General features: G+C 43.9%; 1 protein-coding gene across 8 annotated transcripts in view; it reads left to right on the top strand.

The window, feature by feature from the left end:
• LOC118769473 (rho guanine nucleotide exchange factor 4-like) overlaps positions 1-8027 on the top strand; it is an 83725-nt gene extending 75698 nt beyond the window's left edge. For all 8 annotated transcript variants that reach the window (XM_036516630.1, XM_036516607.1, XM_036516614.1 and 5 more), the window contains 9 exons: positions 1896-2075; positions 2385-2579; positions 3084-3263; positions 3515-3747; positions 4054-4183; positions 4319-4450; positions 4926-5169; positions 6387-6464; positions 6954-8027. In XM_036516630.1, coding sequence (XP_036372523.1) covers positions 1896-2075; positions 2385-2579; positions 3084-3263; positions 3515-3747; positions 4054-4183; positions 4319-4450; positions 4926-5169; positions 6387-6464; positions 6954-7111 — 1530 coding nt within the window. In that variant the 3' untranslated portion in view covers positions 7112-8027. The remainder of the gene's footprint in view (positions 1-1895; positions 2076-2384; positions 2580-3083; positions 3264-3514; positions 3748-4053; positions 4184-4318; positions 4451-4925; positions 5170-6386; positions 6465-6953) is intronic.
• The last annotated feature ends 7972 nt before the right edge of the window (positions 8028-15999 follow it).

Genomic DNA, 15999 nt, shown 5'->3' with positions numbered 1-15999 from the left:
GTGTGTGTATGTTCTTGTGATGGGTTATACATTTGTGTGTGTGTGTTCGTGCAGTTCATGTTCTGGAATGACCTGTTCCCTACGTATCACAGATGGAGGTATTAGAAAGAAAACAGGTAATGTTAAAGATAGAGAAGTAGAGAAAAGCACAGACATTTGGCAGGTCCTCGCCTGTGAGCACACACAGACCGGCAGCAGGAATGTCTCCGTGTCGTACAGTCACATGCCTGTCTGCAGCGTTTCTGCCTTTCTGATGCATGTGTGTGCGAGACGCGTGAGTAATGTCCCCTGGCTCTCGGCTGGGCAGGCCAGGGTCCGGCTGCAGCGGCTGTGTAGAAGCGTGCAGAGATGATGAGGGGATCAGGTGTGCCCTGGGTCAGCTGCATCCGCCACGTCACCTGGAGACGTGACGCCCCTGAAGGGCCAGTCTGTGTGAGCTCACACTGGCCTGGGGGCTGGGGGGCTTTCAGCACAGGCTGTAACTGCTGCCCACTGAATGCTGGGGCTGCCATACCCTGCTCACACACGCACACACACACACACACACACACACACATACACACATACACACACACAGACACTTGGATTCATCTGCAGACCAGAGTATTGTCTCCGTGTAAGTGTCTGTGTCTGGAACCGAAATTCACATGGAGACAAAGGCGAAGAGATGACCTCAGATGTGGAATCTGAAATAGCTCTAGCTGTCGGGATAATCCTGTGCCATTTTGTCTTTAAGGGTTCTGCACTCGTCGTTTTGTTAACTGTGGTTTGTTGGGAGTGCAGAGTGGATGCACTTTTGTGTTTACTCTGGTTACATAACAGCACAGACCCTGGAGCTGGAGGCGGAGGAGAGCGAGCTTCTGTGGGTGTGTCGCCTAGCAACAGGTTATAGTGGCTGTTCCTATGGTGACGGAGCGAGGGGAGAGGGATGTGGGTCGCAGGGGCCTCCAAAAAATAAATGCAGTGACCCTCCTCCTATCCCACAACTCCTTGCAGAATAAAATGCTTGAGTGGGAAAGGGCTGGCTGACAGTCAGGTTGTTGTGGTGGTAGGGTTTGGGGGAGGGATATCTGTGTAGGTGGAGTTGAGGCCTTGGCTCTGCAGTGTAGAGATGGTGTTGTGGAGCTATTTAGAGCCAGACAGGATGAAGTGCAATTACTTCTCCTCCCAATCCGGTCGCCCCATAGATCTCTGTCACCACCAGCTCTTTAATTATGCAGGTCAATTCACAAGGCACTAACGAAGCAATTAAAACATCTGACCCAAGGCCCGGTGGTGCAGCACAGAAATGGATTTGGAGTTTGTGTGTCATACCTCACCTTATTAATTAAGATGTATTAGGATGATTGCTGTGCGTTATTAATTAATGCAATTTCCAGGATTTTCTCACCTAGGTACTCTGTTTTATGTCAATAGCCGGTCCTGATTCAGACCCTAAAGCGCAGAACTTGGTATACACTGTGATTTACTGGTTTGGTAGGAAGGTGCCCGTTAGATGACAACTGTCACACACTCCAAGTTCATAGAAATGTCTAGAAATGCATGTTGACTCAGAAGCAAATTCAGACAAAAAACAAACAGAACTAACAAAAAGTCAAAATATATCATATCTTTCTAATTATGGCCAGACAAGCATGCATCCTTGTGTCCTATGTGTGGTATTTGAAACAATATAAAATTTTGTTTTAGCAAGTTTTTGTTTTGAATGAACTGAACGAAATGAAATGAATGAATGAAAAGGGCATTTCTCTTATGATCATTTTCCCGAGATCATTTTAGGTTGTTGACCCTCCATTCTGAGTGAAGATTACTGGTCTGCTCTGACCTTTGACCCCTGCTCTGCAGTGACCATTGACATCCAAGTGACCTTTGCATTCACTTCATGTCCCCCACAGCTGATCAGCGATGGCAGCGTGGTCTACGCCGAGGCCCTGTGGGACCATGTCACCATGGACGACCAGGAGCTGGGCTTCAAAGCCGGTGATGTCATCGAAGTAGTTGATGCTACCAATAAGGAGTGGTGGTGGGGTCGGATCCTTGACAGCGAGGGCTGGTTTCCAGCCAGCTTTGTTCGGGTAAGTGCACCGCCACTGTCACCAGAGCCCAGTGTTTTCCTGAAACTCAGTCCCAAAACTCAAATTCACATCTCAGTTCAAGCTGTGAGCTCTCACATTTTACACATATCCAGACTCAGTGCTCAAATCTGCCATGTAAAACTGTAACCTATGTAAGTCACTCTGGGTAAGAATGTCGGCTAAATGACGACAATGTAATGTAATGTAAATGGTAAACGTAAGTGGTTGAGCAGTTAAGTGACAGCCTGGCTGAGGTGAGAGAGAGAGACGGTGCATCTAAAGGTGCCTCTCCTCCCTGCTCCGCCGCAGTTACGCGTGAACCAGGATGAGCCCATGGAGGAGTACGTAGCCAAGCTGGAGGACTCTCGTGAGGAGGACAGCGCCACCATGGGGCGGCTGCTGGGGCCAGGCCTGCCCTGCAAGGAGCAGATGAGGGCCAATGTCATCAACGAGATCATGAGCACAGAGAGGGACTACATCAAGCACCTGAAGGACATCTGCGAGGTGAGACGCCCGAACTGTGATTATCCGCCTGCAAATTCATGATCCCTGGCCCAAATGGATTGGTTTCTCTCATCAGACAATAGCTGCTTAATTCAACTAATTAAACTGCCCAGTGCTGGCCAGAAACAAATGGCTTTTCCCCTTTGAGCTGGGTTCTGCTCAAGGTTTATTTCTTTTAGCTAATTTAGTTTGTCCTTGATACTGTTGCCGTAGGCTTGCTCTTGGGGGTAAAACTGCTTTGTGACAAATTCCCTTTATAAAAAGTGCTATACAGATAAAATTTAATTGCAGTGAATTTCACCTTGGGACAGATGCAGCTATTGTAATACAGCCAGTACAACATTTTGATACTCAGGCACAGATATTCCTCACAGGTATTTACAATGCATAGAGGGCAACCTCTCTCACTGATGCCAACATGCACACAATTAAATTACCCTCAATTCCACTGCACTACCTCTGCATGCAGCTGTGTTTCACCAGCTGTCTCTCCGCAACCCACAGGGCTACATAAAGCAGTGCCGGAAGAGGACGGACATGTTCAACGAGGAGCAGCTCCGCACCATCTTCGGCAACATTGACGAGATCTACAGGTTCCAGAAGAAATTCCTCAAGGGCCTGGAGAAGAGGTTCAACAAGGAGCAGCCCCACCTGAGTGAAATCGGCTCCTGCTTCCTAGAGCATGTAAGTACTGGGGCAAACCTGCCCCGGCTCTCAGACCAGTCATTCACTGTTATTCCACTAGGTGGGTCTCAGAAGAAACCAACTTATCCTGATGAAGCTACATAAGGCATGCTCGTACTCTTGGCTCATGAAATCAGATGCACATTACCATACAATGTTCAGTGAAGGAGTGGATAACTTCTATGACATCATAATTCCAAGCTTCCTCCACTCCATGGACCTTATCTGTCATTCTCCTTCCCTTCTCCCAGCAAATGGATTTCCAGATCTACTCGGAATACTGCAACAACCACCCCAACGCCTGCCTCCAGCTCTCCAAGCTCATGAAGGTCAACAAGTATGTGTTCTTCTTCGAGGCGTGCCGCCTGCTCCAGAAGATGATCGACATCTCGCTGGACGGCTTCCTGCTCACCCCTGTGCAGAAGATCTGCAAGTACCCCCTGCAGCTGGCCGAGCTGCTCAAGTACACCAACCCCCAGCACAGGTAAGCTGCTCATACACTAGCATGCACTCACTCGAGCCCACCCATGCATGCACATGTGTACACAGAGCTTCAATGCTTTTTGTACACCAGCATGGACTCATGTAAAATACCACATCATATCACTGTTATGTGAAAATGGACATGTAGCTCCTCTCACTTTATTATAAACCACTATGAGATCCCCCTCAAATGTTATGTTGTTTCCTCTATAATGTAACACATCCACATATTTTATGTACTTTTTTAATGAGGAACCACAAGGACAGTCAGAAGGTCTAACCTGAATGTGTGGTGTTTGATACGCAGGGATTATAAGGACGTGGAAGCTGCCTTAAATGCCATGAAGAACGTTGCCAGGCTGATCAACGAGAGGAAGCGCCGTCTGGAGAACATTGACAAGATCGCCCAGTGGCAGAGCTCCATAGAGGACTGGGAGGTATGGAAACAGGGCCTGTTTGAGACGCGTGATTATGCTACCAAAGGTCATTTCACCAGCATGTGTGTGCGCACGGTGCCTGAATCCACTTTACGAGTGTGTTTGTGTGTGTGTGTGTGTGTGCGCCTCCCTCAGGGTGAAGATATCCTCAGCCGGAGCTCGGACCTGATCTTCTCGGGGGAGATGACGAAGATCTCCCAGCCCCATGCCAAGAGCCAGCAGCGCATGTTCTTCCTCTTCGACCACCAGATGGTCTACTGCAAGAAGGTGAGGGGGGGGGTCAGCAGCCATAAACGAGGCATCACTTCTGTCTGGGTCACCTCTGCTGTGTCTCTCAGTGAGCGTGGTCAGGGAGAGGCAGTGGGGTGGCAGGATAGCATAGTGGTAAGGAGCAGGACTCGTAACCGAAAGGTTGCTGGTTGTTGCTGCTGCTGTTGTACGCTTAGGCAAGGTGCTTATCCCAGAATTGCCTCAGTAAATATCCAGCTGTATAAATGGAAAACATGTAAAAAAATTGTCGCTCTGGATAAGAGCGTCAGCTTAATGCCAATAATGTCATGTAATGTAAAGGGAGTGACTTCTGGTCCACACCAGTGTAGGATTGTCTGAGCATTTGGACGAGAGGCAGCCGGTCACGTATTTATTGCGTGCAGGGCATTGTTTCCTGTTAGGTAGCATCTGTGTATCCATTCAAGTGACATGTGACTTTGCTCTGTGCCCCCCCCCCCCCCCCCCCCCCCAGGACCTGCTGCGTCGCGACATACTCTACTACAAGGGCCGGATGGACATGGACCACATGGAAGTGGTGGACGTGGAGGACGGCAAGGACAAAGACCTGAACGTGAGCGTGAAGAACGCGCTCAAGCTGCGGTCGCCGGGCGGCGAGGAGGTCCACCTGCTGTGCGCCAAGAAGCCTGAGCAGAAGCAGCGCTGGCTGCGCGCCTTCGGCGACGAGCGGGGGCAGGTGCAGCACGACCGCGAGACAGGTGAGGCCGCCCTCCCGCCACGGACGCGCCACACACACACACACACAGCGGACAGGCAGAAGAGGCCGCGCAGACATCAGACAGACACCAGACGGGCTCTTTCCCCACTTGGCGTGCATAATTCAAAACCTTGCCAGTACGCTTCCATTCACAAATCCAGACTGTGCAGCTACGCACTCTCTCTCTACACCTCTTCTCAAATGACTTCATTCTCACCTCCCTGCCCTTATGCTCCGAGGCCTGACTATAATTCAAGTCATTATGCCTCTACCAAGATGGACATTTCGAAAAAATGAGTGTTGTCTGGAGAGAGACAGCATGCTTAACATTTTTAAATCGTGCATGATAACATGCAGATGGGAGATACAACTTCTCAAGTCCTTGTATGTATATTCAGCTGTTATTAACCCGATACTTTCAAATCAAATGCGTAACTTAAAAAACATCTCTCATCCAACAGGATTCTGACCCCGTAAGTGTTAATAGTCTACATAAATTCACATTTTTGGCAAAGCAAATTGACTGATAGGCTGATCTTTGAACTGAGTGGGTGAGGACACCCACAAATCCACAAATCCATTCCATGTTTAAAATTACAGACAATTACATGGTCAGAGTTTGATTTTTGATGAATGTTGTTTTGTTGAAATTCATGGGGGTGTGCTTTGTGGCCATCTGGGCTGGGTACTGCTGTCCTGTCATCAGTCACATTGTGTGGGGCTGTGCTGTGGTCTCTGGAACACATCCCCTGCATGTCCTATGCTATTTGGTTGTCATCTAAGAAACAATACCACTCACATCCACTCACAAAATATGCTTAGTGTGCACAGTTTTCTGATGTTCCCAAAAGATTATACAGTACTCACTATAATGGACCATAACAATCCCATTTTATTGAACTAAGTTATAAATGGCTGTGGCATTTAGGACCTACCAGTTATCTATATGTACAGCAAGAGGAATCAGTGTGCTGTAGTTCGATTGCTGATGTTGGTGTGACACTAGTATTTAGGTATTTAACCTGAATTGCCATGGTAGATCCAGCATAAATAATAATATGTAACCTACAACCTTTGATAAGAGCATCTGCTGGTAAAATAAATGTTGCATGTCTGGCACCATCACAACCTGTCGAGTATTAAAGTATCATAAGGCACAGCTTGGCTAGATGGTGGGAATTAGCAGTGTTAATGCGTTTTGTACTCTGGGCTTGCCAGGTTTCGCCATCACAGATGTCCAGAAGAAGCAGGCCATGCTGAACGCTTGCAAAAGCCACCCAGCAGGGAAGCCTAAAGGTACCTCTGTGTCCTGGGGGGCAGTGGGGGGCAGGGGTGACATTAGGATGGAGACATGGTGGGAAAATTTCATTCCCTCTGGGATGTTGTATTGTTATGTTCACAGTCACTGGTCTGGGAGCACTGTTGCTCATTCAACTTGAAGGGATACACTTATGTTCTGTTGTGCTTGAAATCACTCTGGAAAAGAGCATCTGCTAAATGAATGTAATGAATGTAATGTAATGTTCTGTCATGAGTAGACGTGCGCAAGGCAACTTTGTGCCATCTTGCATTCAGCCCATTTTTTGACCCTCCCTTTCCCTCGCCCCTACCATCCTGTTCTACACCCCTGTGTCCACTCATCTACATATGAGTATCCCCACTCCCCCTCTGAACTGGGGTCAGTGTGTGCGCATGCATCCCTGTGCAATACACTTAAGTAATGCTCAGCTAGACTGATCTCAGTACTCACTGGCGTCCCTCTCTCTCCCCCCGCCCCCCCCCCAGCTGTGACCAGGCCCTACTATGACTTCCTGTTGCGACAGAAGCACCCCTCGCTCCCCAGCACCCTGCCCCAGCAGCAGGTCTTCATGCTGGCCGAGCCCAAGCGCAAAACCTCCAACTTCTGGCACAACATCGGGAGGCTGACGCCCTTCAAGAAGTGAGGAAGGGAGAGAAGGGAGCAGTGTTCGTGCCTGAACTTACCTTTGCATTCATTTCCATTTTTTTTCCTTATCCTTATTGTTATTGGTATAAGAATTACTACAATGATGATGATTTTTTTGTTTTTGTTTTTTTTTTTCCTCTGAGAAAGCACTTTATAGGTTGGTTACAATCAGACTTGGAGATTGGCTCCCGGACTCTGTTTATATTTTGGGAGGATGTTATCTGCTTCTCTTTAGCACTAGGACTACAGTACGTCTGCTACTTCAGTTAGAGCTGCACCTATTAGCACTAATATTACTACAGCTCCAAGTGGTCACCTGACACTTCTGCAGCTTTTCTTTCTTTGAAAGACTTAAACTGAAGGAAGGATTTTTTTTCTCAGTGTTTCCTTTTTCCAGCAAATGCCAACCGTTCACAGTGCCAGATCATTTAGCTTTTTGTATTTTCTTATTTCATGTGGACTGTGTTAGCATTCAAGATGAAAAAAGGGTTCCGCTCAATGCAGATTTCCATATTTATGGGACATTTTACTGGATGCGAGCATTTCAAGTCAGTTTATTCTCAAGGGATTTGGGGCAACTGGTTCTGACATTTGTCACTGTATGCAAATGTCTAAAGGAAGGTATGGATCCCAAAGATTTTGTCCAGCACAGTATATGTGAAGTTCAATGGTAAACACTGCATACCCGAGCCCCACATCTAACGTGGTTCCCGGTCATTTGAAATAGCTTTTTATTGTGTTTCTGTAGCCTTACCCACAAATCCTGTTATGTGTTCACAGTTAACTTCTTTTTCTGAAGTGCCATTCAGCACATCATAAGGAAATGTATTTGGGATTTGCACGGATTGCTTTGAAACAAGGTGTTAACATTGTTGTTTTTCTTTTTTTATCTGAATAAAACCTCCTCAATCACACACGCTCAGCCAGATGATCAAAGCTTTAGGACGTAGGCTACGTTTCCCAGTGCATCAAGCAAGCAATTGAAAATGTGTCTTTAATTGAGAGACTCTTCGGACAGCAAGATGTTTTTTTTGCATTAGTCAGCATCCTTTTGACATTTGAATAATTTATATGCTTATTCTCATACATATACATATAGATGAGCCTAAAGCCATGTCAGACATATCAGGACCCCCTAAAACAGGGATAGATCATTCCAGAAGGACTCAAACCAGCACCCAGTTGGGCTTTACTTAAAGATGGTACTTGATTTTGGAGCTGGTCAAATCTGTCTTGTGGAGTTGGCAGGTAACCAAATATTTAATACAGTAAAAGAAGGATGGCAAATCATTTATATTTTTAAAGGAAAGAAAACAATATTGGGATATTATTTCAAAACACTTTAAAAAAGATAAATATTGCTTCAGTGCAAAATTTCAATAGAAAATGTGCCTATACTGTAATAAAGATGTAATCTAATTTTTATTTTGAAATACAAAATACCATGTGTGTATTAACAAAAAAAAAAGCAACCAGATGGATTCATCCATGAACAATGCACAGATCACCTTTTTAGGTTCTCCCAGAGACTGGTCTCAGGTCAGTCTCAGAATCATGAGAGAGCTCCTCTTTTCCCATGGAATATTCATTAAATGCCTCAGTGGGACGTTGGTTATTATGACTGAAATGTTGCTTCAGAAGAGCCTGAAAGGAAATATTCATTCACTTATTTTAAGAGGACAGGGTTAACACTTGCCTACCACAGTGTACTGCTCTGCTGTGTATTTAGAGGGAGAATTATATATTTCAATTTGTTTTATGAATGGTGTCAACAGAAGAATAGAGCTTTGAACTGTTTTACATGGAGAGGGTTGAGAGCATCATCACCACAGATGAATTACAGCCCGCTCCCTTACGTCATTTCAATTCAAGTGATAGCTGAATGTTTATGCTCTGCTCTTAATGGTGTAAAGCATTGAATGGCGCGCAAGGAAACATCATTGTCAATAGGTCATTAGGGTTAAAGCTGCCATCAAGAGTGGTCCACGAGAGGAGCATGAATGAATGAATGAATGAAATTTATGAATGAAAGCAGCCGTTGGCCTTCATCAGGATTTCCACCATCCCAAGCACATCATTGAATTTGAGTTATTACACTGCTCTGCGTAATTCATTTTCTCTGAAAGGTAAAATGAACACCCCGCCCTGCGTGCATCAATATGATGAGATAAAATGTAGACGCTTTACAACTGGAGAAATAACATGCACTCGAGCACCAGAGGCCTGCTTTTGATACTCTTCCTGTTTTCAGCTGTGTCATCTGAGAAGAGTAAAAAGAAGAATTTTATGTGCGTCAGCACTGCAGGCAGCCCGGCATTAAATCAAAAATGAAAACGAAACAGCCCCCCCCCCCCCCCCCGTTAATGTGCGAATCGCACTGATGGCTGGCTGTCTCCAGGAATCAGTGGAGCCGTCTGGCAGCCGTGCGCCAGGGGAGCAGTGGGCAGACAGAGATGGAGGGGGTGGGGGGGGCGTGGTCGATGCCCAGGAAGGGGGTGGGTTGTTGTGTCTGCCCGCAACAGCTCAGACTGACCCACGGAAGGAGAGGTACACATCGTTTGCTGATGAGTCACGACAACTGAGCCGGTGTCACGTTTCAGGGCCCGGGGGACGACTTCGCGTAAATGCATGATGCATTCAGTGTCAGTCTAATAGATGTCACCACAGACAGGTGTGTCGGGTCTTTACCGGTGCCTGCCAAGCCCAGCTTTGAATGGCTGCGTTCAACAGGACAGGAAAAGGAGAGCATTCAGACAAGCCTCCCTTAATGCTCGGTGTCAGAGGCAGACAGCTACTCGTAATAATGCATTAAATAGGCAAATGCACAGTATGGTTTTCATCTATGAAAAGCATTCTATATCTAAATTGGTGGATTTGCCTGTACCTCAAGTGTTCAAAGGATAGGTTCCTGTGTTTCCACTTTTCAGCCATGTGCTCCATTTCAGAAACACTCATTCCACCCTGTCCCCAGGTGAAAAATCATCTCATTTTTGCATTGCAAGGTGAATGTGATTTTTTCCCCTCTTAGTTTTTTTGTATTTAAATTGTAAAATAGAGATTAAAAATAGAAAAGAAGTTATACTGTGTGCAAAGCTGAACTCTGCATCCAGTGTTCTACATGCAGTGAACAGAACAGTGAGACCCTCTGCCTTTCTGCTCTGGCCTGTCTTCTTCATCTGTAGATGGAAAGCTACCATTTCTTTTGAAGCGCCTCTGCTGAATTTGACCACAGCCTGCGACGACCTTGTTTTTTTTTTTTTTTAAACAAATGTGTGTTTTTCAGACATTACCCAAAATATAATTTCTGCCAATAATTGAACTGCATGTGAAATGCCTCAATATGTCTCAAGCTATATGGATATTTGTATGAAATGTACAATTTGGCTGCTGGTTCCTTGAACAAAAAAAAAAAAAACACAATTCAGTACTACAGCAAATGTTACAGCGCCGGTTGATTTGTGATAAACTGCATTGGTTATACTTTAAGGCTACCGCTGTTCAGCTACAGCCCTCTCTACCTTCCTTAGGAATACATTCTATTTAAAACAGAGTAACAAAGTCATGCATGATTCAAAGGCTGAGTACATACGTTTAACTGTAATATGATACTGTACTACGTCTTGTTTAAGAAAGTGCAGTGGCTCATGCGGTTGAATTACAGTGGTAATTATTACAGAACGAGTAATTGTTCTAGAACTGATAACACTGCAACTGCTTAAAGGTGGTCAAGTTAATCCAACAAAAACGTGTTTTGACAAGAAAGATAAAGTAATGTCTTTTATTTTCTTTTCTTTTTGATGGACAAACATGACAGGAAATGTTTCTCTGAAGGTGATGGGGAAAGTTCTGTCTGATTACCGGTGAATATTTAAAATGTTGCAGTCAAGAAAATGCAGTGGTTCTGAATATATTATTTAAGGTCTCTGAAAAGCAAAGCACTGGATATGGGAGAATGCCAGTAATTGTGCTTGCTGCAGTGTTTTCTATCTTGGTGTGAGCTAGGCACTCGTGAAATGTTAATATACTTTGTTTAAAATACAAAAAAAGAGTGTTTGTACATTATCTTTGTATGTGTATGGTTGTTTACATATGCACTCAGATCAGGAGAAAATAAAACCATTCAACGTGTCTTTCACTGGCTGAGCTCCTTTTTGAAGTTGCAACTAAGATGTCGGCTGTAATGGACCAATTAAGGCCATGCCACTTTCAGACCTTCGCTGATATTCAGAACAACTGGCTCCCTCTGCTGGAGAAATATAGAACATCATGTACACAACATGCATACTATTCAACAATTGGGAGCTTCTGATGTGCTGCTGAACCTCTGGGGTGATGTGCTGTGTACTATTTCTATGATTTGCAAAGACAAAGCAAAAAAGTCACTATTTGTCCAATATGTGCTTTAAATGTACTGCAAACTATGAGACTACCACTGCACAAGGACATTAAATGTTGACATAATTCAGCTTTCTTTACACTGGAAATGAAAACATTACATGACATTATTTAGCACATGCTCTTACCCACAGCAACTTACATCATAATAGTTACAATATTATCCATTTACACAGCTGGACATTTACTGAGGCAAACTGGGGGTTAAGTACTTTGCCCAAGGGTACAACATCAGCACCCCAGTGGGGAACTGAACCAGCAACCGTTTGGTCACAAGTCCTGCTCCTTAACCACTAAGCTACACTGCCAGCCCCATCTATTGGTGATAATTATACTGTGTGGGGAAATGGTTTACTTTAAGACCTGAAGACAGCACTTCATACACAGCTTCAATCCCTCACTGCAAAACACCAGACTCCATGATACAACAGGCTAAACATCTAAACAAACAGATAAAATTGCAGTAAAAAACATCCTTGGTCCATTAGGGACAAGTATTTTTGTTACTGTCACAAATGATAAAAGAAGTTTCCATATATACTAATCACTGCCTATGTCTTAACAAATAGAGTGAGGGTTCTTCAAGAGCCTTGCTTCCACTGGGGATTTCAGACTGCACTGTTATTTCAGGAAAACAAAGTGTGTTGGATTACTCCAGGATCAGCTGACAATGCCTACTTTCACCATGACTCGTTTCACAACAGGCTAGCAACATCTACTGAAACGTCTCTCAATCGGTAACAGATTGTTCTTCCCTCATACATTTTGTTCCCTTTTGCAGCGGTGAGCCTCTCTCCATTTGTTCTCCAGGAGAGACCTGTCCATGGAGATGGCAAGCAAGCCTGGACTTCCCACAGAAAACTCAGGTTAAGGAAACATACTCTCACCACTGAAAATCTATCCATGCATGGGCCTCTCCCTACAGAACCATGCCATTACGATATAAGGCAATCATAAAATGTGGAATCGATCATGTAGATTGTGTATATCCGACACATTACTAATAAGTGCTGCACCCAGCATGTTCATCTAGTACAAGTGTTCCCTTGAAACAGGAACCTTTCACATTCAATTTAAAAGCGAATAAATATTCGTGACAGGAAAAATAAAAACAAATCACATATGTGTTTTGTATATCAACTTTATTTAAAATGCTTGAAATACACCTCCGCAAACATAAAAAAAATGCACACACACACGGACGCACGCGCACACACACACACACACACACACTTCCTTTGACCAACATTGTAGACTTGAGACATTTAGCCACCTAGTGGATACCAGCACAATGACTTGGACTCTGCAGTAAGGCTTGCCACGGTTCATGCGTTTCCCTGGCAGGCAGGCTGGGGAGCTCCCCGCAACAGGCAACAAACCCCGGGGTCACCAGACAGCCAGCTCACCCATGACTGAGGTAACAGGCCACGACCAACATCATATCACGTTTCCTACAACACGTCGCTATACGCAGGCCACGGAACAGTGTGAAACACAACACGGACACCTGTCCTTCATCAGTTAGTAGTACAAAACCATTACAACTCTGTATTGCTGAGCCTTATACAGCAGACAAAAAGGTGAACAGAAACATTTCATTCGGACAATTTTGTTTTGGACAGTAAATTTCACAAGCCCAAAAATGGCAGCGTAGTGCTTTTGGTCACTTGGCCACTGTGTCTTCAGATGGAAGGCGACGACACAGGGAACCCAACCTCACATTGCACCAAGCAGAACGAATCATCGGACAGACAAGCACCATGGCCCCGTTTAAGGATTTAAGGACTCTTTAAATCAAAATGAAACCAAATGAACCACAAACAGAGGTGTAATGAAACCCCTTCCCTGCCACCTTATTCTCCACCCTACTCCCTGAACCCAAGCACGTTCATGCTTCTCTCAGTATATCACGGCTCCATCACTGCAGAATCTTTTTGCTTAAGAAAGAAAGGAAGAAAGGGAAAAAAAAACATCTTGGGGATTGTCTGCTTGTGGATCAAAATCCGAAATTCATCATTCAAACTATCCCTTTTATCCAAAACTGACATTTTTTTGTTTTTACTCTTCTGTCAGAATAATGCCTCTAAAACTTTAATATCATGGGTTTATGAAAAAGACTTACACGAAGGTCTCGCATGAAGACAGCCAGATCTGCTACCTACTAATGCAGTTTCTCTTCCAGAGCTTTCTCTCCATCCCTGCCATCAGACTGAAATTAAAAACAGCAAAAAGCTAACAGGACTGAGTCAGGCTTCTTGAACCTCTCAACGGGAGGCAATACCCATGTGCTGAAAACTCAACAGTCCCCTCCGTCTTGGGGTTCACAAAGCTTCACTGTCTCCTCATTATAACACAGTCTCATTAAGCTCAACAGAGGGACAAATCCAACCACCGAGCAGCAGTGTCCCGCTGTCAGTGTCATGAGAGAAGCAAACAAGCAATTTTTAAGACCAAAATCTGACAGGAAATAGCATTTGTTTGGAGGAGCTATACCCTGTAGGAGCCATTAGGAATGTTCTTTTTTTAAATAATCTGCTTTTAAAAAACTGGCTTTAAAATGAACTGTCTGGCTATGACATACTCTCTGTATATGGAGGCCAACACTGGCAAAATACAAGGGTCCACAGTATTACCCAGGTGTTTTTACAAATGTAAGGGACTTTTTCAGTAAATGTTGCTAATCTGACTATATGGTAGTTATGAATGAAGAAGAGTTCTGAAATGTCTCGAATCAGTACGGATGGGCTCTACTGGAACAGAATTTACATTTTCATCATTGCTTAGAGCTTTAAATATCAAATGTAGTGGTTTATATTCATTCAGAGCTTTGAATAAATCTATTGTGCACCAATCTTGGATTCTTGCAAGGTGCCATTTTATAGCGTGTATTTTAGAAATGGGTGAACACTGGTTTACCTGCTGACTCCTGCTAATTTTAGCATTGTCATATCTGAAAAGATGGACCTTGAATAAAGATACCCGTTAGTCTTCTCTAACAAGTATAATTGAAACAGTATGAAATGATTGCAGTTGAATAAAACTAAAACTATGGACTAAACTCACAATTGTATATTTTATTTTTTTGGTCTCTGTTGAAAACACAATACAAAAAACAGTAACATTATTTTTTAACAGCTTCAACATCTGAGGTGACTTGCATGACAACACAAAGAGTAAGTGAGAGCCGACATAGTCCGCTGTGGTGCAACTTGGAGGCAGTCTGCTATGATCCAGTAGAAAAACTGAACAAGCTTCAACTCTCTGAAGAGTTTTAGTGTGTTACTCTTTAACTATTCGCCAGTAGAATTCTTCTAAAAACAGTAAATTTATTCAAATTCCACTAAAATTCCAATAAACTAAGAGGTTGGAGTTTTTTTTTAATGTCTCAGGTTAAAGCTGATTCTTAGTGCTTTTAATTTGTTTTTTTTGTCTAAATTTTTATAATTCAGACGTATGAGAAACTACAATACAAAGCCAACATAAAGAAAATACACATTTCTGCAGGATGTCTCAGCTCTGTTCCAAGGCTTGTTTTTTGTCCGTCTCTTTCCATAAATACAAGGACACGCACATTCTCTCTCATGAACACACACACACACACACACACACACACACACACACACACACAAATACTACCTTCACTCCCTAGGACAACTGTGTGAATGGAATATGGCGAGACAGACAGGCATAACCCAGTACAGGAGGCTAAGGCTTCATGAACATCTTAATGGGTGGAGCTCCCATGTGCTGTCAATCACTCTGAATCAACCAATTAATTTTTCCCTCCTCTGCAAAACAGATTGGTTCATATGAGTGTCAACACATAACGGCTCCACCTGTTTTAGGGTTCATGACATCTCAACCTCCTATCACTATGACCCAAAGTAGAGGCACCAGCTCACCTCAAAAAACTCCCCACCCCCAAATACACGCAATGGTAGATATAAGCTGATGCAGCATCACCCAGTGAAATAAAACCATTCTGGCAACATCAAACAAAAACAAACAACAAAAATCTTAACTGTAGCATTTGTTCAAAGTATACTGCCCTATGTTCTGTACTGTAAACTTAATTTACATATCTGCTGTGTTTGAAGGAAATATTTGTTTAAAGTTTAAACATTAAGACATTGCATTAGTGAGAACGAGTTGCAGAATACTTTTTTTTGACGAACTGCACCGAGTTCCTTTGGATTTTGCTTCGGACGATTTTGCATCAGTCGCTGTAGGTAGATTTGAGCAAGCATTTTTTTTTTCCACGTCATTGAATATAAACATGCATTCAACTCGATATGAATCCCAAATAAAATCAGTTCAAACTCCCTTTTCATCACTGATGAGTTAGCTATAAAATTGCAAGACAGTCCACAAAACACGAGTTTGCATGAAGACCTTGTTATGTGAGGTGAGATATGCAGCGGACAGCAAGAGGAGGTGCTGGCTAGCGTTTCCAAGTGGGATCCCAGACTGGGAAGATCCTCCTTTCACTTC

The sequence above is a fragment of the Megalops cyprinoides genome, chromosome 2, assembly GCF_013368585.1.
Source record: "Megalops cyprinoides isolate fMegCyp1 chromosome 2, fMegCyp1.pri, whole genome shotgun sequence".
In the NCBI taxonomy this organism is placed as follows: domain Eukaryota; kingdom Metazoa; phylum Chordata; class Actinopteri; order Elopiformes; family Megalopidae; genus Megalops; species Megalops cyprinoides.
The sequence above is the reverse complement of the archived record's forward strand: the minus strand, read 5'-3'. Positions and strand labels throughout refer to the sequence as shown.